Source organism: Octodon degus, unplaced genomic scaffold (genome assembly GCF_000260255.1).
Source record: "Octodon degus isolate 3935 unplaced genomic scaffold, OctDeg1.0 scaffold00031, whole genome shotgun sequence".
Taxonomy (NCBI): Eukaryota; Metazoa; Chordata; class Mammalia; order Rodentia; family Octodontidae; genus Octodon; species Octodon degus.
Genome location: NW_004524607.1, coordinates 15,650,904 through 15,678,507, shown reverse-complemented (window position 1 = coordinate 15,678,507; position 27,604 = coordinate 15,650,904). Strand labels below are relative to the sequence as shown.

Genomic DNA, 27,604 nt, shown 5'->3' with positions numbered 1-27,604 from the left:
AAAAAAAAAAAAAAGTAAATCAGTGATCAGAGAAAGAGACCATGAGCTGGGTGTGATGGCGCACATCTGTCGTCCCAGCACTCTGGGAGGTTGAGGTAGGAGGGTCACAAGTTGGAGCCTAGCTTGGCAACTTAGCAAGACTCTGCCTCAAAATAAACTAGCTCATGCAAAGGCCCTGGGTCCAATCTCCAGTGTGGAAGGAAGAGCCCATAAATCACACTTCTCATCATGTATATGAACTTATCAGTGAGGTGGGAGGATTCCTCAGGAAAACATGTATGTGTGTGGATGGAGAAAAGCCAGCGCAAAGAAGGAAAATGCAAACATGACAATGGAGACACACTGGTGTTTGATGCTGCCTGAAGAATCCAACAGGAAAAGCAGGATGCCCAGGGCAGCCGGGAGCACAGTGAGCTTTAGAACTCTGGAGAGTGCAAACCTCTGTGCAAACTAAGCAGGCATTCAAGACAACTGTTGAGTAAACAGGACAGATGTTGGCCCTGATGTCCCCACACTTGACATCCAGACAGAAAAAACAGATCCTGAGCAAGTTTCAAGAGGCTGTGACAGGGCTGGGAGCCAGGGGTGGTGCACTGAGATGTGGCCATTGTTATGAAGGGCTGAGGAGCTGCAGGGGGTTGCAGGAAGGGGCGTGGGTCTTAGTGGGGCAGGCACCTGGGCTGTGGGGAGAGAGCTGGGAAGGGAGCACTGAGGGTCAAGGGCAGCCCTGACATTGCTCAGGCTCAATGGGATTCTGACTGGTCTGAATCCCAGGAAAAACAATTTTATGTTTACCAAATTCAAAAGGAAAATAACTTGATTATTGATGCCCAACACTTGGAATGCTTGGCATTCATTAAGAACTTAAATTTTCCTTTTCCCTTTATTCTTTTGCCTACTCGGACTGAACCAAGGGCCTGGTGTGTGCTGGGCAAGTATGCTACTCTGAGCTACAGCCCTGGCCCCTGGTTTCTTTCAGAAATGTATATTATTCATAATACATATCATGTAATCTTCACAGCTGAGTATGTGCTGTGTCAGTAAGACAGCTCATTTGTATTCTCTCCAAGGATCATGTACACAGTGAGTATGTCTGGAGAACCTGACATGCACGTAAAATACATACACATACATACAGAGGGCAAGGTCGGGGAAGGCCAGGTTCTTGAGAGCAAAAGGAAGCCAGTCTAGGATTTCATGCTGCCATAAACACATTCATGCAGCTGAGGCTGGCTGTGCTCAGAACAAGGTGACAGCAGAGATGGATCAGGAGGCCTTGCTGGCACCTGGGCCAACTTCCATCTCTGCAGCCTTCTCCCATAGATGCTGCGTCCTAGGTCATCCAAGAGTAGGACGAAGCTTCTCTCATCCTGCTGAGGATGTAGAAGAGAAGAATTATGGCAGAAGAATGAACCTGGGAGATCCCAAAAAGAACAGAAAGCCGGACTCGGAACGCCCATAGCAAGGGCCCCAGACAGGTCACTAAGCCCTGAATCTTGTGGGAGGCTAGGCAGGTCAGTGGCTGGACCCTATTCAGGAGCCTTGCTTCAGGGTAGGCTGAGAGTGCCCTTGGACAGGGCAAATGGAAGTCCTGCTGCCACCATGTCCCACCGACTCCACCTGCCCTGGAAGAAGAGGCATTCACTGGCTCCACAACAGCAGAAAAGGACAGCTTTTGGAAACTCTCCAGGATGAATGTGTAGACATCAGAGAGGATGGGAGACCTGACTGTACTTACTTGGTGATGTGGGAGGAGGTCTGTGGGAACCTTTCCGTTTTGTCTTCTGGAGGGAAGAAGAAGGGATGTGAGGGGCAGGCAGAGCTTCCTTCCCCACATGTCCCACTCTATCCCCAGCATGAAGCCCTGCTGTGCTCACAAAGAGGGCGAGGGAGAGCTGAGCTCATTGAGCTCTGTGCTCATTTGCAGGTAGTCCAGGGACTGGGGTCGCCTAGCAGACAGAGGTCCCACCCTAGAGAGGGGAACGGGGGTGCCCAAGGTATAGTTGAGTTGTGCAGGTGCTAAGTCTACAGTGAGACCCATTTTTTCCCACTTGTTCACTGAGAAAGCAATTGGCTGGCATCCTTTGGCACCTAGCACAGCTTGCAGCCCCCCTAAAAGGGCCAGCCTGGAGACCCCTAGCTTTCTACCAGACCTCCTGGTCAGCTCCCAGCACCCCCAGAACTGCTACCAGGGCCCACCCACATCTCTCTCCCATCCCTCTTCCCTCCCATGTCAGGTCTGGGGACAGGGTGCAGGCCAACACCAGTCGCAGGACAGAACTAGTCATCTGCCCCCATGAACCTTGCTCACGATTTCTCTTTGGAAAAAAGTTTTAAAATTCTAATCGCAAATGTTCAAATCTATCTAAGGGACTAAAACTTTCCAACACCAAGCAGCATTCAGTGGGAACTGTGGGCTCCTTCATTACTCACCGGCTCCAAGTCAGAGTCAAAGGTGATTGCAGACAGACTGTCATCTCCCTGCAGGAAGAGATGAAACACTGTCACCATAAGGCACTGCTAAGTTTCCAACAGCCTGAGCAAGGCTGAAACAGAACCCAGTGGGCTCCCCACACAGGAATCCCCAGATAGCTCAGGCTCTCTGGGGGAGGAGAGGAGGAAATGAACAGCAAGGCCCCCGGTGGGGCTCCTGTCTCAAACCAGGGTCCTGTAGAAGTGCAGAGTGCCTTCCATAAAAAGCGAGCTCTAGGCAAAAGCACTTCACTGCGCACCCTACTTCAACATTCTGCCACTTAGTCATCTTTACATTGTAGCCTGGTGAATCTGTGTCTCCTTAAGAATGGGCCAATCATATTTTAGAAAACATACTCCATGGGCTTGGGGGCTAGGTTCCAGCCCCAGCATAGAAAAAAAAAGAAAGAAAGAAAAGAACTGACTCCTTATTAGCACGTGTATTAGTCTATGAGAAGATACCGGGCTTACAAAGCTTCCTACCTTCTTATTGCAGTGACTCTGCCCTGGCAGAGGGCATACAAGGAAAGCCCCACTGTCTGACACCAGGGCTAGGCTCCAGGGATGAAGGCCATTTTTCAAAGAGAGGAAGGTGCCTGTATTAACTCGGGTGGAAACTAAAAAGTGACAGTAGAACACGTTTAAAACTCAGAGTAGTGACTCAACACACTGGTGGTTAGGACTAGGCTCTTATTGGGAGCCACACTGCTATGGCAGAGGGTGTAGACAAGAAGGCAGAGCAGTGGCCATTGAGGTGTTCAGAGAACCACAGAAGGCCGTGCCTAACTAATTAAGTGGCAATATGTCTTAGGCAGGGACCATTAACAGTGGAAATTATGAAAACACCAGGTGAAAGTCAGGTCTGGTGGCAAAACTTGTTAATTCCAGCACTCTGGGAGGTTAAGGCAAGAAGATTGCAAGTTTCAGCTCAGCCGAGAACTTAGGGATGTCCTTCCCCACGTAGTGACCTTAGTTAAGACCTTGTCTTAAAAAAATAAAAAAGAGGGCGGGATAACAAGATGGCGACGGAGACGGTGGAGCTTCTTAAACTGAAGCTTGCCGAACTAAAGCAAGAATGTCTTGCATGTGGTTTAGTGACCAAAGGAATAAAACAAGATCTCATCAACAGGCTCCAGGCATATTTTGAAGAGCATGCCGAAGAGGAGGCAAATGAAGAAGATGTACTGGGAGATGAAACAGAGGAAGAAGAACCAAAGCCTGTAGAACTGCCCGTCAAAGAAGAACCTCCTGAAAAAAGTTGATGTGGTATCAGAGAAAAAAGTGGTAAAAATTACATCTGAGATGCCACAGACTGAGAGAGCGCAAAAGAGGGCTGAATGATTCAATGTACCTGCAAGCTTGGAAAGCAAGAAGGCTGCTCGGGCAGCCAGGTTTGGCATTTCCTCAGTTCCAACAAAAGGCCGGTCATCTGCCACCAAGCCTATGGCTAACCTGGATAAGCTAAAAGAAAGAGCACAAAGATTTGGTTTGAATGTCTCTTCAATCTCTAGAAAGTCTGAAGATGATGAGAAGCTGAAAAAGAGGAAGGAGTGATTTGGGATTGTCACAAGTTCAGCAGGAACTGGAACCACAGAGGATACAGAGGCAAAGAAAAGGAAAAGAGCAGAGTGCTTTGGGATTGCGTGATGAAAAATTCTTCATGCCGTCTCTTCTCTGGTGGTTTCCATTTCAGATTGTTCTTGGTCACATATATACCTAAGTGCACAGTCATGTGCCTGTTTCCTGCTTCACAGTGAGACAGCATGAAACCCAGGTACATCTGAACTCCAGCAGCAATTTGACCTACTGCTGTTTCAACTTTAAGGTTGTTGTGGTTTTGTTTTTAATTATTTTGCTTGTTAATAAAAAAAATAGAAAAGTCAAAAAATAAAAAATAAAATAAAAAAGAACAGAGACTAAAGGTCACTGTGTGGGGGGCTGGTGAGATGGCTCAGTGGTCTAAAGTACCTACTTAGAACAAGCTTAGCAAAGCACAGGGACCGGGGTTCAATCCCCCAGCACCACATGCCAGTCAGCCCCGCCCCCTGGTGGGCTGAGCTGGCCACACACACACACACACACACACAAATAAAATTAAAAAAAAAAAAAAAAAAAAAAAGCTCACTGTGTGATGTGAAGTCCCTGGGTTCAATCTGTTACTGCAAAAACAAGCAACAGCACCAACAAAAAACTATAAGGAATTAAAATACTTGAAAAACACTATAAAGCCATAGACATTCAAAGAACACTCTATATAGTAATAGCAGAATACAAGGCTTCTAAAGTGCACATTAAACACAAACCATATGATAGGCCATAAAACAAGACTCAAGAGACAGAATCGCTGCATTAGAAACCACGCCAATATATGTTCTCTGACCATAGTGGAAAGGAGAAGGTGACAGGAGAAAAAACAAATTCACAAATGTTATAATTAAACAATACATTCCTAAACAACCAAGGAGGTAAACTGGAAAAGTGGGCCTAAAGGGAAGCACATAGCTGTAAATGTCCCATTTCAGATGTCATGTCAGGTCAACAACCTCACCTTCCCCCTTGGGATGAAAGATGTGTCTGGAGGGGCCGTTTGCAGTTGTAAACACCTACCTGAAAAGATTTCAGGTGGAAAATTTTCTACCTTAGGGAAATAGAAAGAAAAAAGGAAATCCACAGCAAGAATGAAAAAGTAATAAAGGTTAGAGACTAAAAGAGTTGGAAAAAACATCAATAAAACCCAAAATTGGTTCTTGATTAACAGAAGATCAATAAAATTGACAAACATTTATGCAGATGGACTGGAAAGAAATAGGACACTAAATTAAATACAGGGCTGGGGATATTTCTCAGGGTACAATGCCTGTGTGGCAAACACAAGGTCCTGAGTTTGATTCCTGGTACAAAAAAAAAAAAAAAGGTATTAAACTACCAAAATATATAATAAGAGGAAACAATAATATCGACTACACAGAAATAAAGACCCAGGGCCACGCAGTCCTACCAGTGAAAACCATTAAATACTTAAAGGTAAATCCTTCACAAATTCTTCTAAAAATGAGAAAAGTAGGGAAAACCTTCCAAATCACTATATGAAGCCAGCTCTGATATCAAACCAGATAAAGAAACTGCAAAAAAGGAAAAGTACAGATCAATAATCCTTTTTAAATACATATATACATCCCTTAACAAAACACGAGCAAATGGGATTTGGCAACATATAAAAAGAATTCTACCAATAGGAGATCATATATCATGACTATGATTTATCCCCCAAATGAATGAAAGGTTGGTTTAACATATCAAAATCAATATAAAACACCACCTAAAAAGACAATGATTAAAAAGTATTATCTCAAAAAAGACAAAAGCATATATCATTATCTCAGAAGTTGTAGAAAATTAATTTAATAAAACTCAATACGCATTCATGATGAAAATACTGAAAGAACTATGAAGAGAATTTTCTCACCTATGGCATCTATAAAAACTCAGCACTTAGGGGCCAGATAGATAGCTCAGTGGACTAAAGCGCCTGCTTAGGCAGAGTGCAGCAGCCGGGGTTTGATCCCCGGTGTGCAGTGCCAGCCCCACCCCCGGGGTGCACTGAGATAGTGATTGGGACTGGGTGTGATGGCACACGCCTATAATCTCAGTGCTTGGGAGGCTGAAAACAGGAGGATCACTGCAAGTCTGATCTACATAGTAAGACCCTATAGACCCTGTACTAAATACATTTTTTTAAAAAACCTGCAGCAATATCATACTTAAAGGAGAATGACTATTTTCCCCTTATATGAAAGAAGAAGACAACAATATCTTTTCTCATTACTTTAATTCAACCTACACTGGTCCTTCTAGCCAGCATGATCCAAGAAAAACAAATGTTCTCAGACAACATGGTCTTAATATATAGAGAATCTTAGGGAAGCTACTAAAAAACTATCAAAATACATTTTATACATTGGAAAATACAAAACATTGCTGAAAAAAGTTAAAGAGCTACACAAATGGAAAGCTATTCCATGTCAATGTATAGTGTCATATACCTATAATCCCAGCACTCTGAGAGGCTGAGGCTGGGGGATTTGTGAGATTGAACTCAATCTGGGCAAATTAATGAGATCCTATCTCAAAATTACAAAAGGTCTGGGGATACAGCTCAGTGTGAAGACTCTGAGGTTTGATCCCCAATACTGGGGGCAGGGCCAATAAATGAGTTCAGCAAGTTTGTAACAAACAACAGTCATATATATATTAATTGTAGTCATATACATTGCCAATGAAAAAACTAGAATGAAATTAAGAAAATTCCATCCACAGGATAAAGACAATGAGCTAAAAATACACAATGGGATATTTTCAGTCATAAAAAAGAATGAAATCTTGTCATTGTGGAGGACATTATGTAAAGCACAATAGGCCAGGCATGAGAAGACAGATGCTGTCCATTCTTACTCATATGTAGAGGCTAAAAAGTTGATTTCACAGGAGCAGAAAGTAGGTTAGTGGCTACCCAGGGCTGGGTACAGAAAGGTTAGTTAAGATGGAAAAATACAATTAGACAGAAGGATTAAGTTCTACTGTAGTACAGCAGGAAAAACTACAATTAACAATAATTTACTATCCATCTCAAAACAGGAGCAAAAGAGAAATTTAAATTTTCGAAATACAAGGGAATGATAAAATGTATGAAGTTCTGGGTATGCTAGTACTGTGTTTTGATCATTATATATGTGTCAAAATATCATGCAGCACCCCATAAATATGTACAATCACCATATAAATTAAAAAAAAAAAAACATAAGTTAGGGCTGGGCAGATAGCTCAGTGGCATAAGCACCTGCGTAGCAAGTACAGGGTCCTAAGTTCAATCCCTGGTACCAAAAAACCCTCCACAAGTCCCTGGATTCAGTTTGCCAAAACCAAAAAGAGAAGAAGAAAAAGTTTCATACATTGGAAAATACAAAAAATTGTTGAAAGAAATTAAAGAGCCACACAAGTGGAAAGATATCCCAGGCTGATGGATTTAAAAAAGGCTGGTTACTATTTTAAGATGGCAATACTGCCCAAATTGATATAAAGATTGGGCACTGCCCTTATCAAGTTTTAGGGTTTCTTTTAGAATATACAAGGGAGGGGCTGGTGAGATGGCTCAGTGGTCTAAAGCACCTACTTAGAACAAGCTTAGCAAAGCACAGGGACCGCGGTTCAATGCCCCAGCACCACATGCCAGCCAGCCCCGCCCCTGGTGGGCTGAGCTGGCCACACACACAAAAAAAATATAAAAAAAAAAATAAAAAAAAAAAAAAAAGAAGTTAGAATACACAAGGGAAATCAGGCACAGTGGTACATACCTTTAGTCCTAGCTACCCAGGAGGCTGAGATGGGAGGATCACTTCTACTCACAAGTCTGAGATCAGCCTAAGCAACACAGTGAGACCCCCCCCAACAACAAAAGAACCAAACAAAAAAAGAAATTGATAAGCAGCCCATAAAACTCATATGGAAATGCAAGAGATGTAGAACAGCAAAAATTGATCTTTTATAAGATCAATTTTAGGACTCATACTTCCTATTTTGAAACTTACGACAAAATTGAATGATACTGGCGTAAGAACGCACAGGCTATTGGAATAAAACCGAGTATAGAAATAAAAATCTTATATTTATAGTCAGTTGACTTTTAAAAAAGGTGCCAACACTATGCATAGGGGAAAGAAGAGTAGTGCTGGATACTCAGCGCTGTGACAGCAGACAGCCACATGCAGAAGAATCTTTCATGGGTGGGGATACACCTCTGTGGCACAAGTGCCTGCCTGGCAACCAACTGCAAAGGCCTGAGTTCCATCACCGGTACAAAGGAAAATAATCTCTCCCCTATAGTATACACAAAAGAAATTACTCAAAATGCATCACAGATTAAATGTAAGACCTAGAACCATAAAACTCGTAGCAGAAAACATACAAATGTCTATGAGCCTGGATCAGGGAATGATTTCTTAGATATACAGTGGTGCCTTGGTTCATGAAGTTAATTCTTTGCATGATTCAAGTTCTTAAATCGAGGCATCACTGTAACTCTTTTAGAGTAAAAGAAGCTGGGTACATGTTTATAATCCCAGCACTCAAGAGGCTGAGGCAGGAAGATTATTGCAAGTTCAAGGCCTGCCTAGACTACATAGTGGGTTTAAAGCCAGTGTGAACTACACATAGTGAGATCCTGTCTGTTTGTGTCTGTGTCTGTGTCTGTGTCTGTGTCTGTGTCTGTGTCTGTGTCTGTCTGTCTGTCTGTCTGTCTCTCTCTCTCTCTCTATATATATATACATATACATATATGGAGAGAGAAAAAAAGGAATGAAAAAGTTAAACTGTATCAAAGCTATATTATACAAAAGCTTTTTGTTTTATAAAGAATACCAATTTACTACAGAACCCAATAAATGAGGTGTTATGGCTTACACCTAGATGCTCCCCCAAAGCCTCATACTCTCATTGGTGGAGCTTTTGGGAATGACCAGATAATGGGTGTGATACTAGATTAGCCTGCTGATTGGTTTAACATAGCTCTAGATGTGAGTGATGGGTCTACTGAAGAGAGACCCCCACTCCGGGGTGTGGGTGGCACCAACCAATAGGCTTGCAGTTTGTATGGAAGAAAAAGGGAAAGAAGAAAGAAGTCACATTGCTTCCTTCCTGCCTCACCATGAGATCTTTCTCTTCTGCTATGTTCCCTCCACTGGAGCCAGCTAACTATGAACTGATACCACTACAAAATGTGTGCTGAAATAAACTCTTCCTCTTTTAATTTGTGGGTGTCAGGTATTTTTGTCCTGACAATAAGAAAGTAACTAAGATATGAGATCAGCAAGAAAGTAAAAGACAAGCCATAGAATGGCAGAAATTATTTGCAAATGATATATCTGGTAACAGGTTAGTATGCAGAATATATAAAGAACTCTTATGATTACAACTCAAGAAGAAGAAAGTTTTTTGTTTTTTTTTTTCCTCACTCAAGCTGCCTTAAGGACAGGTCTGGTGCGGTTTGTGGAGCTAGGGATCAAACCTCAGTCCCCTGTGCCTGAGTTTGCCCAAGCAGGTGCTTTAAACAGCCCCCCACAACTCAAGAAAAAGAAAATCCAATTTATTTTCAGTGTGAAGGAGACCAGGCCTTCTACATGCTAAGCAAGTACTCTATCACTGAGCTTATCCCTAGCCCACAACCCCATTTTTAAAATGGGCAAAAAATCTGAATATTTTCCAAAAAAAGATATAAAAATGATTAATATATGAAAAGATGTTCTATGACTGTACTAAAGCTACTGAGCTGCACCCTTTAAATGAGTCAATTTTATTGCATGAGAGTCATATTTCAATAAAAGACGTATTACATCTGGGAATGTAGCTCAGTGGCAGAGTACCTATCTACCACATGTGAACCTCTGGATTTCAAGTCCAGCCATGAGAAAAATTTCAAAGATGTTTTAGAAAAATAATGAGTTGCTCAAGCTGGAGATTTAGCTCAGTGGCACAATGCCTGCCTGGCAAGACTGAACATGTGAGTTCAAGTCCTGGTACCAAAGTTATTAATGATAATAATAATAATAATAATAGTGAGTTGCTCTACATGAAGTTAAGATAACTGGCTGTGGTGGGAGTTTGCTTACCTTTCATCTGGTACCAAAATAATTTCCAATGAAAGAAAGGCTCACATGTTAAAAGAAAACTTCAAGTTACAGCAGCCAGTGGTGCCCGGCTACCCACACTGCGTGAAAACTGGTAACTACTTACGCTCTGCTGCCAAACAGTCGTTCCTCAGAGCAGTAATAAACAAACACAGTATGTGCATGAAACAGGAGACTGACAGTCATGGGTCAATCTGGAAATCTCAATTTCATGTAGGTGGGGGAGGGGTGTACATCGCCAATACTCTCTAACTTGCAGAGGACAGCAGTAACATTTCCTGGGAGGTCAAGCCCGACAGGCCTGCCTCTTGCTCACCCGGGTTCATTCCTCAGCTTTAGGCCTCAGCTTCTAAGAACTCTTATCTGCTGGAGTTTGTGAAAGGGAAAACACAGACAGCTGATGGTGTTCACAGTGAATCAGAGTCTGCAGGCATGACTGTGAGCCAAGGATCTGCCTATACTCCAAGAAAACAGGACCTTTGCCAGCTTTCCTGGTGTGGATGGCAGATGCCAAGGCTTCTGAACATATCACGTGACATGCGATCAGATCAAAACCAAAGAGGAGGATCTGGAAATCAAGGCAGAGTCAGACAGACACAAAAGCCCAGGAGAGCTCTGCTCATCCTTCTTGGATACCACGAATCCCTTCACAAGTATGGCCAACCACCAGCGATCCTGCCCTCTGGCCCTCAGTGCACTGTAGTCTCCCAGCTGCTTGCAGCCAGGCGAATGAGCACCCTGCACTCTGGAGGGGCTCCCAAGGTCTGACCAGCATGCTTACAGCTCCCAGGCTGGGAAACAGACGGACCTGGCAATCTCTGCCCTCAAATGGTTCTTTTGGGTTTAAGGAAACAGATCTAAGCTCAGCAAAAGAACCACAGGCAAGGCTGAGTCTTCCACGGGACTGGATCCTTAGAGACCAAGGCATCAGGGCCTAAGTTGTTTTTGTGTCCTCAGAACTTAGGACAGGGCCTGACATACATATTACATACTCACAAAAAATTACAGCAACACTGTTTCTAAGAGAAAAAAAAATATTCCAAAAGAGTAAAAGCAGAGAAAAAAATATATAAAATAGGGTTAGAATTCTTAAAATCACTTTTTAACGATAATGTAGATATGAAAAGTACTAACATAAAAGTAAATGGCAAAGTTTACAAGATCAATATACATATGATCTTGGTTTGTAAAAATGTATGGGAAAAGATACACAGAAAGATATTAGAAGGAAATACAGCAAATGTGAACTGATTTCGGAAAGTAGCCAGATTATGGATAATTTTTCTAATTTTCTACAATGAGTATGAACTACTTTCATTATCAGAACGCAAATTTTCTTATAGTAGAAGTGCTGGAGAAGCTCAATTGCTTACAATCCCCAAGGCGCTGGCTTTGGTTGGGGAGAAGGGGAGGTGGGTATAGGGGCAGTAAGTCAGGGCAGGTACAGACAGACAGGTCCTGCAGAAGAGATGGGAGTTGGGTGTCCTGAGGGAGCAGTACTGACTGCGGCTGCTCCAAGTTGGCCAGCAGCACAGAGCCCCACCCTAGGTGGGCTCAGCACAGCCCTTTGAGCCCTGTGGCCGGTGTGTAACATTCCACTGGCTTCCCTTGCACCCTCAAGAAAAAAGAAACTCAAGGTGCTTCTGTTACCAGGCCCACGTCCGCCTTCCCTTAAACTGCTGGAGCGTTTCACACAGTTCCGTGCCAGGGCCTTTGCATCTGCTTCTTCCACACCCCAGCCAGGCCTTTCCCAGCCTATAGTCTTTGGTGTTTGTGGGGAGCAATGTCTCAAAAGGGTTGTCCGGGCTCCAGATCTACAGCAGCCCTCCCGGGTCACATTCCATTTCTGCCAAGCACTTATTACCCCCTTCCCCGTTGCTTTGCCCTCCCCCGCTGGAACGTGGCTCATTTCCATTTGGTCTCCATAACGCTGGAGGCCTTAGCTCTGCAAAGGCGCGCGCTCTGCTGTGTGCCTGCGGCCCTGATGGGGAACGGAGCGGCACGCTGCCTCCGAGAGTCCCCCAATATCTAGCAGGGTCCCTCGCGCCTCACCGACGGGACACAGCAGCAGGTGAGCTAGAGACGCAGTCCCAGAGGGCTCCCAGGAAGCGGCGGCTCCGCGAGCGCAGGCGGGAACTGGAGGCTGGAGCGCGACGGCGGCTGACACGCTGGGGGCCTTGTGCGGTAATAATCAGGCCGCAGCGGCTGTATCCCAGCCTCCTGCCCCCGCAAGCTTCCTGTCCTCCGCCCCCGCCCCCGTCCCTGCCCTTGGAGCTCGAGGGAGACCCGGACACCCTACCGTCTCCGAGGCCGTTCCCAGACTCATGGCCGCTGCCCAGCCGCCCCAGCGCGGGGCTCGGTGGTCTAGGTCCACAGCCAGCTAGACAGCCGGGAGCTGGGGCGCTAGACTCCTCGCTGCCATGGCAACCACGCCGCGCCCCCTCCGACGTAGCCCCGCCTCTCTCGCCCGTCCTATTTACGCATGCGCGGAGTAGGATCAAGCCTGCGCGGAGGCGGGGACATGCAGGGACGGGGGTGGGGGGGGTTGACCCGGAAGTTGCTGCGCTGACAGTTTGCGTAGTGTCTTAGTCCTCCACCGCGGTGCCAGGTAGAATTTAGTCCTAAATTTCTTATTTAGACCTCTGATTCATTCTAAAAGGAAAAAAAAAATCTCTTGCCAGAGTTGTTTAGAAAGGACAAATCTGACCGGGACACTCACTTGCTTAAAAACTTGTTTTCTCGCCCCCCCCAGCTTCGCTGTCTTTCTCTTAATTATGAAGACAGTGTCTACCTGTGATTTTTTTTTTTTTTTTGAGACAGACTCGCTATGTAGTCTAGGTTGGCCTCGAGTGCTGGGATTACAGGTTTGCATCATCACACCTAGCACTGTAATTCTGAGTTTTAAAAACTTCTGAAAACATTTCACAGTTCATTTTGTCACTAGACAGGGTCCAAGGCGGTTCCTGAAACTGAGGTAACCCACCTGTTTTGTAGGATAAGTTTGGCGGGTCTCTGACTCCCTTCGTGTACATTTTCAGGACTAGTCATAGGCACGGGAAAGGTTTTATTAGAAATATATCAAAATCTAGGGCGCCGGGAAGATAGCTCAGTTGAACAAGTGCTTGCCTGGCAAGTGCAAGGGCCTGAGTTCAATCCCCGGTTCTGAAAAAAAAAATCTATATATCTATATATATAGAGAGAGAGCTATGTATGGATATATCTCTATATATCTATGTATATCTATATCTATATATCGATATATAGATATATAGATATAGATATAAATACATATATCATGTGTATCACAATCTATAGGCTCAAAGAAAAAAGTGTAGGCCCTCAAGAGGGAAGCCTTTATTTCCTGAAAAAGGGAACATCTGCATCTACTGAGGAAAGGTCCCCCTAAGGGTAGAAGCCTATTTTACAGGTATAAAAAAGCCCCGCTTAAAAAAGAAAGATAATTTAAACATTCTTTAGATTTTCTCAGCCTCTTAGATCATGGTTCTGCTCTTTTGAAATTAAGCCAATTATTTATGCACTGTCTATTCCTGAGAAACTTTGGGCATGATGGTTCTGGTAGGAAAGGAGCCTAAATTTAACAGAGGGAATGTGGATGTGGATTGTTTTAGGTAACTTCAACTGAGGCCCCAAATTGCACTCTTCTGAAAAGTACAATTTTTAGTTATGATTTCCTTGCCTATTTTTGCCTATTATTTCTTCTATCGTAGTTTGATGGCACAACCTGTCTTAACCTTAACTCCTAGAGGAAGAACTCAGCATTCCATCTATTTGTGGTGTTTACTTACTCCCTTTGGTTTCACTGTAGAACTATTAATGCATTTGATGAAGGGATGCTGCGTCAGACACTGCTGGGGTGTAACCTATTTGTTGTGTGTATATAATGTAATGCCTAAACTCTGAAAAATTTAGAGTTTTGGATGATGCCAGAGATCCTCAAAGTTTCAGATAAAAAATTGTGGACCAGTATAGTATTATATAGTATTCATAACTGTGGTGACTGTTCCAAGCCAAGCTGTGCCATCTCAGTAGCTATGAGCTTACATCAGTGAGCTTTGTGCCTGTTTCCTCATCTAGGGGATAGGAATGGCACCACCCTCCCAGAGCTGCTCTAGAATCACTTACATATATTTGAAGTTCAGCGTTCAGCAGAGTTATTTTGTTTTAATTTCTCCATAGCCACCCAATCAGGTTAATATTAGCATTCGCTACCATCTCATTTTACCATTAATCAAAGTTCAGGGGAGTTGTCTGCATTACAGTCCTTTTCAATCTGCCTGGGAGACGGCTCCACAGTCAGGGAAGGGAGTGCAAAGTGTTTCTTATTGAAGTTTTATTTCCATCATAATAGCCACAGAAATTCAGCCTTCTATATAAAATTGGTATTTGCCTCCAAGTCGGGCTGTAAAATTGTAAAACATGCTATAGGAAAACAAGCCTTGTTTATCTGTGGGTTTTGAGAGCCTATGGCACAGAGATCAGGGCTTAGTTTTTTGATGCTAAACCCAAAGGCCAAAGCACTCACCTACCAAGCAACTTCTTCCTGCCTGCGCTCCCCCGCCCGGGGCAGGGCTGTGGAGGCCCCGCCCACATGCTATGGCCCCGCCTCTTCCTCCAGAAGCCCCGCCTCCGGGACGCTACTGTGGTTGGCGGTACCACTGAGAGTCCTGTGGGGAGGGATAGGTCCCAGCGACCAGTTTGGTGTCACTTTTTCCCGTTGTACAGAGCTTGAACTCTTTTGTCCAGGTCTTAACTGTAGAAGCGGCCAGAGTGAACTGTCACGATTCCCAACACTCGACGTCCCTACCCTCCTCCCCCGTCCTGGCGGTGGCACCTTCTGAGTGGGCAGGGCTTCGCAAGCCTTCGGGGCGGGGCTTGAGGCGGCGTAGGGCGGGACCTGCGGCGGACGCGCCGGACGGCCTGGTGAGGAGTGAGTGCGACCCGGGTGGTGGTCTTGGTGGCTACCGTGGGCGGGTGAATCCCAGACTTGGCCGGGAGGACAGGCAGGCAGGCTGGTCGTGGGCGGGGTGTGGCAGGGCTAGGTTCAGTCCCCGCGGCCTGCGGCCGGCACGTCTGGCTCCTGGCGTACCCTCGGGCCTGGCGCAGGGCGGGCCTGCAGCCGCGAACTGAGACGGAGTCGCGGGAGGGCTACACTTCCGTGGGCATAGCCTTTCTGGAAACAGGCACACGGATGCTCCATTCAGAACAGAACCACGCAAGGCTACAGAAGCCCTCCCCCCGCTTCTGCGTTGGATATGGGACTGATGTACAGCCCGGTTCTGAGGGACCAGTGCTGGCTGCTTAATGGTCTAATACGGCCGCTGCTTACCTTACGGGAAAGCAGACCGCAGACTCCAGCCTCCTGACTTTGGCCCACCTGCAGTTAAATCAGCGCTTAGCTGTGTTCCACACCCCACTGCACCAACGCCCAGGTTCCGTAGATGCACCGTGAGCTATCTGGGGGCACATGGGGTCTGGAACTAGGAATGAGGTTTCCTTGTCTCCCATGCAGAAAACCCTGCCCTCATCATGGACCCCGAATGCGCCCGCCTGCTTCCTGCTCTCTGTGCTGTTCTGGCCGATCCCAGCCAGGCAGTGGCAGATGACACCTGTTTGGAGAAGCTGCTGGACTGGTTTAAAACAGTGACTGAGGCTGGTAAGGACAATGGTGCTGCCCTTATCTGTTGTCCAGAGGTCAGAGGATATGTGCAGAGCATGGGACAAAGTGCCCACAACTGACCTGTGCATCTGGACTCTTCCCCTCACTTCTTAGAGACTCTGGCAGATGGAGGATAAGCAGGCTGAGGCTGACAGAGTGACCCAGAGGGGCTGAATTTAAAACTGTTAGAGGAGAGCTGCCGTTCACTCATTCTTCATTCAGTTCCCCATGTGGTCGCTGCAGAGCTTAGACACACTGTTTGTCTTGGGTCACATTTGTTTTCTTACTGATTATGAAAGACGTATGTATTTCTGGTGTGTGTTTGTTTTGCAGTGGTGGAGATTGTATCCAGGACCTTTATATTGAGTTACATCCCCAGGCCATTTTTTATTTTGAGATAGGGTCTCACTAAGGCACTAAGTTGTTCAGACTGGGCTTGAATTTGCACTCCTCCTGCCTCAGCCTCCTAGAGTGCTAGGACTATAAGCATGCATAACCGTACAAGAGAGCACATTCAACACAAAAGAATAAAGTGAGAATTAAATCGCCATCATTTTTATTTTCTTCCAGCCTTTTTTCTGTAAGTCCATGTTTTCCCTCACAAATGTGAGGGCATACCACAAATACAAGTTAGAGTCTTGCTTTTTCTCACCATTAGAGTGGGTGCTTTCCTCATGGGACACATTGATTTTGTCCATTATGTGTTATTTGCTGTCTGAATAGACCATGATTTCATTGTTGTTTATAGGTCTGTAATGGATTTCTTTGTACATCACTTGAGTCTAAATGTTTACTTGCATGCCTGATAATTGCCTTGCATAGCTTCTACATCATTTATTTATGCTTTTCTTCCTTTGATTTATTCTGCTATTTTGCTCTCTTTTGAATATATCTTGTTTCAGTATTTAAGGCTATAAATCTCCATAAAAGCATCACTTGAGGTGCATCCTACAAGATTTTCCCCCTAGAACTAGCTCTTGAACCCAAGGCCTTTCCAGTCACCTACTCACTGGCTTTTTTCTCCTTTTTTAAATTTTTTGTTTATCTATTTATTTGGGTCTCACTATGCAGCTAGTGCTTTTAGTGATCCTCCCGTTTCAGCCTCCCCAGCACTGGGATTACAGGCGTATACCACCATGCCTGGTTTTGGTGGCCAGCTGAGTGCCTGGGGTTCCAGGGCCTGCACAGCATGTGGAACCAGGGATCGAACTTAGGTCTTTGTGCTTTCCAGGCAGGAAAGCACTTATGCCACTGAGCTATTTCCCCAGCCTTTTTTTTAAATGGAGCATGGAGACGGGTTTTTTTGACTTTTTTTTTTTTTTTTTTTTTGGTACTGGAACTTGAGGGGATTTTTTTTTTTCTAGCGCTCATACTGTCTTAAGGGCAGGTCTGGTGCGGCCTGTGGAGCTGGGGATCGAACCATGGTGCTCTGCGCCTGACTGAGTTTGCCCAAGCATGTGCTTTAAACAACAGAGCTAACCGGCAAGCTGCCTGATACTAGAACTTGAAACTGGGGCCTTTGCCCTGAGCTAAATCCCTGGCCATTTACATTTTTTTTTTTTTTAATTTAGTTTTGAGATAGGGTTTCACCAAATGGCTAAGTTGCCCAAGCAAGGCTTGAACTTGTGATCTTCCTGCCTCAGCCCCTCCAGTGCTGGTATCAGGCATGCACCACCACATGTGGTGTGAGGTTGCCTTTGAACTTCATTTACCACATTCTTTCACTTTGTACCCCCAGGTCTCCATCTTGGCTCCTTTTTTGCCTATGGCAAATGGATAAATCTTTCTTTTCAGCCTTAACTTTTCTGGTTTGGAAGTTATATATCCCATTTATGTTCCCTTATGCCCTGTTACTTAATACTTGCACTAGACTTTTTTTTTTAAGGAATCTGAAATTGGCTAGAATCTCTCAACCCAAAATGTTTGAGGATCTCCTTTGGCTTTGGATCCCCTGATCTTCTGCATCACTGTTGTCTAGAACTTCAAACTTATTTTGGAACCTTTCAACAATGATTTATTTTTAAGTTCTTAAAAAATAGAACATGCAGAGCCAGGCATGATGGCACACGCCTTTGACCCCAGCACTTGAGAGGCTGAGTTAGCAGGATCATTGCAAGTTCGAGGCCAGTCTGAACTGCATAACATGCCCCTGTCTCAAAAAAAAAAGAAAGAAGATTAAATTAAAAAATAGAACATGCAGCTCTGTTTATTTTTCATAGATTTTATTTTTAGTGTTTTAAGTTTTCACTCTATTCTTCTTTAGGCTCCTGCACATGTTTATTGGTTCTGTTTCTTACTCCCTTCCCTTCACTGTACTGTCTTCCCAGTGACTGACCGCACTGTACGGTCATCCTTCCCATAAAGACTTCCCTGGGGACACTCCCACCTTGTGGGAAAACTGAGTCATGTGTTCTGGGGATAAATACCTAAATTTACCTACTGTCTTTGTTGTCCATTTAAGACAACAGTAACTCTCTATGAGGTGAAAATGGTGTTGTTTTTTTCTTTCTTTTTTTTTTTGCGGAACTGGGGATTGAACTCAGGTCCTTGCGCTTGCCAGGGAAGCGCTTATTCTACTGAGCCATCTCCCCAGCCCCTAGGTGTTGCTTTTAATTAATTAATCAGTTATGATACTGTGGATCAAACCTGGGTCTTTTGCACTGAGCCACATCCTCTTTTTATTTTTTATTTTAGAATAGGGTCTCACTAAGGATGGGCTCTAACTTTTGATCCTTCTGCTTCAGCCTTGCTCAGTGCTAGAATTGTGGATGTTGCCTCTGTGCCTACACTTTGGTAGTCAGTGGGACCAAATGCTTTCTCAGGGTGTGGGGTGCTATCCCACCTCCCCAGGCCCTTACCTGTGGGCTATGCTGTTGTTTCTCTAGTTCCCCCACCCCATGTGTCAAAGTCAGGATTCACTTATTGCAAATATTCTTCCTGGTAGGACTGTGGAGTCTAGCACCCTGAGGGACAGGGGCCTGAGGTCACCTTGGGAATGCAGTACTCTATTAGAGTCCCATGGAGAGAGTGCAGCGGTGAGGTGCATATCTCCCTATTGTCAGGTGGGTTCATGGACACCAGTGTGACCGTCCTCTGGGCTGGGCTGCCCCTGCAGGGTCCAGCCTACTGTTGCTGCAGGAGAACCCCTGCCTGGTGGATCTGCTGACCCATGTGCTGGACCTGAAGCCACAGAACGTGAGCCCCAGGGTCCTCTCCTTTTCCCTGTGCCTGGCTGGAACATTTGCAGCCCAGGAAGACTGCTTCGAGTACCTCCAGGTGAGCCTGAACTCACCCACCTGCCTGTGCCCTGCAAGGTGAATCTGTTTTTGTCCCTGGGACTCATATGTGTCCTCCTCCAGTGTCTGGCAACTACTGCCAGATGTTCACCCCATGTCAGTCCCTTTGAAACACCTACCAGGAGTGATGTTATGGATGAGGAAAGAATTTTTAGCAATTGGGTAGAACTGGGATAATTCTCAGCTCTGCCTTGTGGTGTGGTCCTGGTCCTGAGCCTCAATTTCTTCCCATGGTAGAGAAGGAGCCCTGTGTGAGAGGCTGCCACTGGGGTCACGAGCCCATGGGAATGGGTGGGAAGGCTCTTGACTATGTCCCATGAGCCGATCCTCAACTCTAGGCCCTTGTCAGTCTAGAGTAGTGGCTCCTGGCTCCTTGGAGCTCCTCAAGGCAGTGTGAAGATACGCCACTTCTTATATACCATGTAACAAGAGTCTTAGGGAGCCTGTTGTGTTGGAGTCATGGGGAGAGGGCAGTGGTGGGGTACACATCCCCCCATGTTAGGTGGTTGCATGTGTGACCTCCATTTAGCAGCTGCAGGTGGACTTTCCAGGATATTCTGAGCACCCTGACTGCCATGAAGTGCATTTCAGGGCATGACTCTGCTGCTGTTCTTGCTTATGATCTGCCTGTGTCTATGCAGAGCACTGCAGGGTTTGTAGAGTGACTTCTGTAACTCACCCACTCATCCACAGTCTTCTACTTGAGGAGGTGACATCCAGGGCCCAATCTGGGGGTGCCACAGAGCTGGGGAATCCATGCAGGGCCCTGAAGAGCAATGTGTTCTCCAAAGTGGATTTTCAGTCGCAGGTGTTCTGTTTTCTTTCTTTCTTTTTCTTTTTTTTTTTTTTTTTTTTGGTGGAACTGGAGATTGAACTAAGGTCCTTGTGCTTGCCGGGGAAGCGCTTATTCTACTGAGCCATCTCCCAGCTCCTGTTCTTTTTTTTTTATGATGCTGAGAATGGAGTCCAGATCAAGCAGGTTCATTACTCTACCATTTCTCCCTCCTCAGTTTCTTGTGCTTTTCTGTCTCCTCCTGAGGCTCACAGTGCATGGGGTTTCACCGCTCTTGAGGGGTAGCTTAGTGGGTCTACTACGTTTAAGGATAAGGCACCCGGTCCCCTCCTAGCCTGCGGCAGAAGTTAGGCCTCTGGTACCCTTGCCCCCTACCCTGACCTAGTGACCTGATAGCGAGGACTTTGGCAGCTGCTCAGCATTGGCTGAATTTGTAGGGCAGGACTGGTAGCTGTACCTGTGCATATGTGGCGAGGAGTTGCACCCAGGAAAGTTGGAACTTCAAGGAAGGGGCTCCCTTTTGAGCAGCCAGCAGCAGCACCCCTTGGCTGAGGTTGGAGTGAGGTCTGAATGTATACATATGCCATGTAGTGATGAGCCATACCATGCCAGGGTTGGAGAGGAAAGGACCAAGAGGGATGTGAGACAGGAGCTACTTTGCAAAGGCAGAGCCTGCATCCTGAGACTGTGATATGCCCCTAGAGCCTGCAGTAGGGGACAGGTTTCCCACCCCAGGAGGCTAGGCTGTAGCTGATGCCGCTACCTGAGGCCTGGCCCACACCGGGAACAGTGCTGGCTGCCATTTCTGAAGTTAATCAGGCCTGCCAAGGTGCAGGGAATGATTTTCTGGCCGTCAGGATCAGGGGTACCTCAGGGCTATGGGTATGTAGTGGGGATGGCTCAGTAGAATAAGCGCTTCCCTGGCAAGCACAAGGGCCTGAGTTCAATCCCTGGTTCTGCAAAAAAACAAACAAACAAAAAAAAACCCCGCTATCTAGTGGGGATGGGACTCCCCCACCTGAGGAGAGCAATGTGGTGACAGCCTGCAAGGTCCTTGGCGGGTGGTGACTCCACAGGGACGTCATGGGGAAAATGGCTGGGAGCCAGGACTATGAACAGTCTGAATAGGTTCAGGAGTAGTATGTGCTTGTGGGAGTTAGGCACAGCTGACTGACTTGGAGTAGGGAGCATCCATAGGTTGGAAAGTTGGGGTGGGGGACATCTGGAAAGGAGGTGTGTGCAGTCTTGGCCCAGAGGCTGTGGGATGGATATGTGAAGGGAAAGCTGGGGTGAGGTTGTGGGAGTTACAGGAGTGAAGAGACCTCCTTTGAAACCCAGTTTCTTCCCTGAAGGCCTTGCCCTGCAAAGTGGACCTGGCAGTGCCAGGCCCTACTCACTGGCACAAAAGCCACCCCTACTTAAACGCACAGCTGTGTCTTCAGAGACATCTGTTTTCCATCTGCCCCATATCCCAGAAACCTGCTCAGATGCCATCTTCCTTTGCTTCCCAGCAGGGACAGTTGTTGCTGGGGCTCTTTGGGGAGGCAGGACCCCTCAGCTGGGCTGCCTGGAGTGTCCCCATCGTACGCAGTGGCTGGATCCGGGGCCTAAGATCCCTGGCACAGCACCCCAGTGCCCTGCACTTCCTGGGGGACAGTGGTGAGTGCCTGTTGCTGTGGGAACCCGGGAAGCCCCTATACCTGTAGACCCTGGTCCTCTCAGCTGTGGGGGTGATGATCACAGCCCAGGTCTGCTGCTGTGTGCTCATGGGTAACTGCGGTGGTGATCCTGGCCCTGGCTGCCCTGCTGGGCCCTGGGAGCTGAGTGCTCACTAAGTTGCTCACACACAGGCCACATGGAGTCAGTCCTTTAAACTGGGTAGAAGGAATCAGGAGATCCCTTGGTTTCAACTCGGGTTGGTGGCCTACTCATCCCCAGGTCTGGCTGCTTCTGAGCGAGCTGACTGGGGACCCTGCGGGTGCCTTCTGTCCATTACCTCTCTCCATCTCCTGCAGAGACTCCAGGGGGTGTGGTTAAAGTGGTTCTCTGTCCTTCATTCTGTTTGGGTTGTTTCCCATTTTACCCTTCCTTTGGTCCCCAGGTGCGGTTGATGCCCTCTTCTCCCTGCAGGGAGACTCAAGCCTGTTTGTGGCCTCTGCTGCCAGTCAGCTCCTGGTGCACATCCTGGCTTTGTCCATGCAAGGCAAGGCTGCAGGATCCTCCAGCCTGCAAGGCAGTGCCTGGCCCGCATGTGCCCAGAAGATTGTGGACCATGTAGAAGCGTGCTTGTGTTCCACAGCTGCCCCACAAGTCACTCAGGCCCTGAACGTCCTCACCACCACCTTTGGGCGCTGCCACAACCCCTGGACAGAGGTCCTCTGGGGGCAGCTGGGTCCCCTGGTAGCCCATCTGCTGGAGAATGAACCCATCCCAGCTGCACACTCGCTGGTGGACCTCCTCCTCAGTGTGGCCCGGTCAGGTCCTCGGGACATGGCGGTGGGGGGCTCAAGGTGGGTGGTGATGATCCCAGGAAGTCTCAGAGCAGTAGCTGTGCCTGGGTGTGCATCATTGGCAGACAGGCAGAATAAGCCCTCTAAAAATGCTTCCCCGATGGGAGCGTTTCTGAGGAGGACCCCTTGCCCAGGGAAAGGCCATCCACTAGGATAGGCACCTCCAGCAGGGGCCATGGCATTCCCTGCTGGTCGTGGCAGGACCTTTGTGGGATAGCAGAGTGATTTTTGTCTCTTGGGTCCTTCCTGCAGTTCTCCTGTGTTTGCTTCTGCAGACTGTGGCCTATGGGAGACTACGGCCCGGATGCTGAGCTGCCTCAGCCCCTCACAAGCTGGGCCTCTGGCCTTAGGGACTCTGAAACTTCAGAACTGGTATAATTGAGTTGCTTTCATTCATGTGGGGCTCTGGGAGTGTTTCACTTGTCATGGGACTTTGGGGAAAGAAGCTGGGCAAGGCTGAGCAGTATGATGGGCAGCCCAGGTGTTGGTGCCGGCTGGCTTTCTTAAGTGACCAAAGACTTATTTTAGAAGCCTCATGGGATCCCAAGAAACAAAGCTTATTCTTGTATCCCCTCTGCTCAAGACAGGCTGAAACCAGAATCCACCCTCAGTCCTTAGACACTTCCATGAGTTCTGGAGCCCCATGGGTACCTGAACACCACAGGGTGGGCCATGGGTTGGGGAGAGGAAGGATATGGAAGGCCTTCTGGGGTCCTGGTTGGTATACATTTGGGAAATAGAAGTGGCCTGAGCATGTCCCTGGAGGGGATGGCTTTGGGCTGTCCTCCATGTGCTCAGGGAGAGTGGACAGGGGCAACAAGAGACCAGGCATTCTGCCCTCAGTTCTCTGTATTAATACAGCCTCCCCTCTGATCCCAGGGCCTAGACCATAGGGTAGGCCCATCACACAGCATGAGAAAGAATATCTCAGAGCCAGGTGTAGTGCATCCTTGTAATTTCAGTCTTCACAAATTTGAGCCCACTTTGAACAATTTAAATGAGAATGTCTCAAAATAAAAAGTTAAAGATGGGTTAAAGATGTAGGTTGGTGTGAAGGTCCTGGGTTCATTCCCTAGTATCACCAAAAAAAAAAAAAAGAAGGTCATCTCAGAATACTGTGCATAAATGACAACACAAAACATGCCTGGATACTGGGAACTAGGAATTCCCTATCACCCTGAGCAGTCATATCCCCTCTGGGTGAGTGTGACCATCCCTTTCTGAGTTCCAGAAACCCAGTGACTGGATGCTGGCTGAGTCCTGAGCCTTCATCAGGCTTGTGGCTTTGCCACTTAGCTCAGTTGTTTAAAGCACTGCAGGCAGGCACATAGGACCGTGGTTCGATTCCCAGCTCCAGAAGCGGTACCAGACCTGCCCTTAAGGCACCCGGAAGTCACCAGAAAAACAACAACTCATCAGGCTTGTTTTCCATCCAGAAGCCCCTCTGCATAGAAGCTGCTTGTCAGGAGGGGTCCAGTGCCCAGCTTGTGCTGATCTGCCCTAGACTTGATAGGGATGTTAGGTGTGCAACCAGCCTGCCTCAGGCCAGTGCAACAACCCTCATGTGTGTCCTGTGTCCACAGTCCACAGGCACTGAGATCCCAGGCCTTCGGGGTCCTCCTCCAGCCCCTAGTCTGCATCCTGAGAGCCACTGCTCAGGCCCCTGGACCCCCAGGTACAGAGTGGTGTGGGAGGGTAAAACTTGGGTCTCTGGCCGCAGGTGCCCTGCTTGTGACCCCTGCTTTACTCACCCCAGTTTCCCACCTAGAATGAAGGTGGTTGGGATGTAGGTGCCACAGCCCTGAACTCTTGGGACCTGGCCTGTACTTGGGGCAGTGACCACCACAAGGGAGCTGTGCCTATTTTGCCTGCAGGCGTGCTGGATGAGACCACTGAAGGCAGCTCCATGACAGTGGACACACTCCTGTCCTCCAAGTCGGCCTGTGTGGGGCTCTTGTGCCAGACCCTGGCCCACCTGGAGGAGCTGCAACCACTGGTAGGTGTGGCCCCACCTGTGCCAGATAGACACCAGGACCGTGACCTCTGCTGACCCTCCCCTCCTCCTGCAGCCTCAGCGCCCCTTGCACTGGCCCCAGACACTTCTCGTGGAAGCCGCGGTTATCATCCTGAAGCTCTGTGAAGGCTCAGTGGCCCCCAGCTCCAGTGAAGGGGGCCGCCTCTGTGGGGCCCTGGCAGGCTGTGTTCGGGTCCAGCGAGCAGCCCTTGACTTCCTAGGGACACTGTCTCAGGGAGCAAGTGAGTGACTGTGGTGTTGGTGGACTGGCCCACTTCCTCTGGAGGTTACTGGGAGCTTTGAGTCCTTGTGCTCAGCTGCCTTCCCTCTTCCCCAAGGCTGGATTGCAGAGTTCCTGCTGGAAGGGGGCCCTCGGGGTGACTTATCTGTTCATGTGTGTCTCAGCCTCCCAGGAGCTGATGCTGCAGGTGTTTGCTGTCCTCTTGGAGACCCTCGAGAGCCCTGCCTCTAGCCCAACGGTACAGGGATAGGCCCTGGGAGGCAGAGCCAGTCTCTTTCTGACACAGCCTCTTGGCATGGGGCCTTCCCCGAGGCCCCAGAGCTGCCACTTAAAGTGGACCTGGAAATTAGGCAGATGCCTGGGTCCCAGGGGCTTACATGTGGGGACTTGTGAGTGGGGACAATCCATTCATCCCGTGGTGAATTCCAGAAGGGAATTGAGCAAGGGTGGCCACTATGCTTGGGATCCAAATTCCTACAAATGTGCCTATTCCATTGGTTACAGACTTAGTGCCATGTGCCACAGGGTTCTGGGGAAGGGCCCGGGGGATTCTTGAGCCCTAAGGGAGAGGTGCCCCAGACAGCTTGTCATGTCTTAGTGCAACTCAGGCAGGGCACCTGACAAGGGCTCTCCCTGTTGTCCCCTGGGGTAAGTTGTGGGTGAGGTGGAGACCTCACCTTCCTGCTCTGTAACCCACTTACCCACTCGCCCACTGCAGGTTCTGAAGAAGGCCTTCCAGGCCACACTGAGGTGGCTCCTGGATTCTTCCTTGCCTCCCAGTTCTTTGGACCTTGGCCTACCTGCCCCCCTGTTCCTCAAAGGTAACCCTGGCCCCTTGTGGGATGCCCTGAGTCCAGCCATAGGGTGGAGGCAGCTGGGGCTGAGGACAAGGAAAAGTGGTCCAAGGACCGCTCTAACCACCCCTTCCTGGCCCAGAGCTATTCCCTGTGCTGCAGAAGCGCCTGTGCAGCCCCTGCTGGGAGGTGAGGGACTCGGCGCTGGAGTTCCTTACACACCTGACTGCCTGCTGGGGAGGTAGGTGCCAGGGGTGAGGGTTGTGCTGGGCACCTGAGCTGTCCTAGCAGTAGTGATCACAGCTCCTTTGCCCTTTGATGCCCAGGAGAGGCTGACTTCAGGGAGGTGCTCCTTGCTTCTGAGGTACCCAAGCTCACCTGGCAGCTTCTCCGAGACCCTGAGAGTTATGTTCGTGCAAGTGCAGTGACAGCCATGGGGCGGCTCTCCAGCCAGGGCCTGCAGGCTGCATCCGAAAGCTCTGGGCATCTGGAAGTCCAGCAGGTAGGAGAAGATGGTGTATATAGAAGGGAATAAAGTCCTCCATCTACCCTGGAAGGCTGTGTGGGCTGGTGCAGTGGGTGGGGGGCCAGCCAGGTCCGGATAGCTACTTAGGGAGGGGTTCGTCTGGGGCAGAGTTCATAGAAGTAACCTTGGAAGTACGTGGTGAACCCATTTACAGGAGGGCAAGCACAGGGCTGCCAGGGCACACATGATGGAGCTGAGCAGCTTGCTGCCCAAGCTGGTAACCCAGCCCTGTGTGCTCACATCCCTGAGCTGCTCAGTCCCCGTCCCACTGACCTTCCCCACTCTGTCTGCAGGGCCTGGTTGGGGAGCTCCTGCATATCCTCTCTGTGGATTCAGAGGGCTTCCCGCGAAGGGCAGTTGCTCGAGTCTTCACTGAATGGCTGAGGGACAGCCATGCAGATGTGGCCCGGGACACAGAGTGGTTTGTAGCTACTGTGCTCCCGATGGTGAGCCGGGACCTGGACTGGGAAGTCCGGGCACAGGGGCTAGAGCTGGTGCAGGTGTTCCTGGCCCAGACACTGGGGCAGTCCAGCCCTCACTGTCCCTATGTGGTAACCCTGCCCAAGGCCTCCCCACCCAGCCCACTTCCTGAGGTGCTTCGAACCCTCTGCCAACTGCAGGTCTTTGACTTTGCCTTTCGTGCTTTGTTTGACTGTGATCGACCTGTGGCCCAAAAGGCTTGTGACCTCCTCCTCTTTCTGAAGGACAAGACTGCTCCCTGCAGTGGCCTGCAGGAGCCTGGGGAGAGCTCTGATGTGACGTCTGTGGAGGCTACCCTACAGAGGTGGCAGGCAGGCGAGCAGGGCCAGCCCCTGAGCACTCTGGAGCCCAAGGAGGTGCTGGCCGCCTTAAGGTCCATGGACCTGGAGGGCCTCCAGAGCAGGCTGGCTGAGAGCAGCGACCACGTGGAAAAGAGCCCCCAGTCGCTCCTACAAGACGTGCTGGCCACGGTGGCTGTGCTGGAGGAGAATGTGGCTGACTGCTACTGAGGCCACACACCTTTGGGCTCAGCCAGGACTGGCTGCATAAGGGACCCCCTCCCTCAACAGATGAGAAAACCCTACATCTTGACGAATTATTAAAAGAAATAGCTCATTTTCTACTTAAAACATTCCAAGTCAGTTTTGCCTGGGGCTTAAGCCCAAGTCATGGTTTTGTTCTGCATATGCTGTCAGCTGTCCCCCTTCCCATTCACAGAGTCCACACACACCATGTGTGCTCGGTATGCCCCTTGGTAGATCCATGACCCCTCGGAGGGAGGGTCCCTGCTTGTCCCCTGCTCAGTGTGTCATCCTACACTGAGGGAGTTGCTCTACTTCTGTAGTAGACAGTGACATCAGGCAATATGGTGCCTGCAGCTTCTGCTTTCCTTCCTCAGAATTGTTCTGTTATTGGGGTCTTTTTAGTTCCATATGAACTTTGGGATTGCTCTTTCTATTGCTGTTAAAATACACTGTTTGAGATTTTTATAGAAAGACATTGAGTCTGAAGGACACTCTAGGGAGTGTGGCCATTTTGACACTGTTACTGATCTCAACCCTGGAACTCAGGACATATTTAATCTATTTGTGTCCGTGTTCGTTTCCTTCATCCATGTCTTAG

General features: G+C 48.2%; 2 protein-coding genes and 1 pseudogene across 14 annotated transcripts in view; 2 read left to right on the top strand and 1 right to left on the bottom strand.

The window, feature by feature from the left end:
• The window catches only part of Iqce (IQ motif containing E), a 55,618-nt gene extending 40,886 nt beyond the window's left edge, over nt 1-14,732 (bottom strand). For 4 of the 8 annotated variants that reach the window (XM_023713352.1, XM_023713353.1, XM_023713354.1 and 1 more), the window contains exons 1-3: nt 12,451-12,584; nt 2,434-2,481; nt 1,739-1,784 (exon numbers count right to left, since the gene is read on the bottom strand). In XM_023713352.1, coding sequence (XP_023569120.1) covers nt 1,739-1,784; nt 2,434-2,481; nt 12,451-12,477 — 121 coding nt within the window. In that variant the 5' untranslated portion in view covers nt 12,478-12,584. Of the gene's footprint in view, nt 1-1,738; nt 1,785-2,433; nt 2,482-8,264; nt 8,273-12,203; nt 12,316-12,450; nt 12,585-14,694 lie in introns of those variants that run through there. The other 4 variants (XM_023713356.1, XM_023713358.1, XM_023713355.1 and 1 more) reach the window with 4 other exon arrangements.
• LOC101587007 lies at nt 3,492-4,119 on the top strand (annotated as a pseudogene).
• A 296-nt stretch (nt 14,733-15,028) lies between the features above and the next one.
• Nucleotides 15,029-27,086, top strand: Brat1 (BRCA1 associated ATM activator 1). Of its 6 annotated transcripts, none has more exons than XM_004629612.2 (14): nt 15,029-15,092; nt 15,682-15,825; nt 18,944-19,104; nt 21,429-21,576; nt 22,019-22,391; nt 22,680-22,799; nt 24,011-24,102; nt 24,302-24,423; nt 24,497-24,683; nt 24,847-24,920; nt 25,401-25,503; nt 25,619-25,717; nt 25,803-25,978; nt 26,296-27,086. In XM_004629612.2, exons 2-14 carry the CDS (start codon nt 15,699-15,701, stop codon nt 26,989-26,991), a joined length of 2,478 nt encoding a protein of 825 aa, XP_004629669.1. In that variant the 5' UTR covers nt 15,029-15,092; nt 15,682-15,698; the 3' UTR covers nt 26,992-27,086. The 6 variants fall into 6 exon arrangements, with proteins under 6 accessions (XP_004629669.1, XP_023569115.1, XP_023569119.1 ...); XM_023713347.1 differs by having other exon boundaries at nt 22,019-22,427; XM_023713351.1 differs by having other exon boundaries at nt 15,039-15,099.
• The last annotated feature ends 518 nt before the right edge of the window (nt 27,087-27,604 follow it).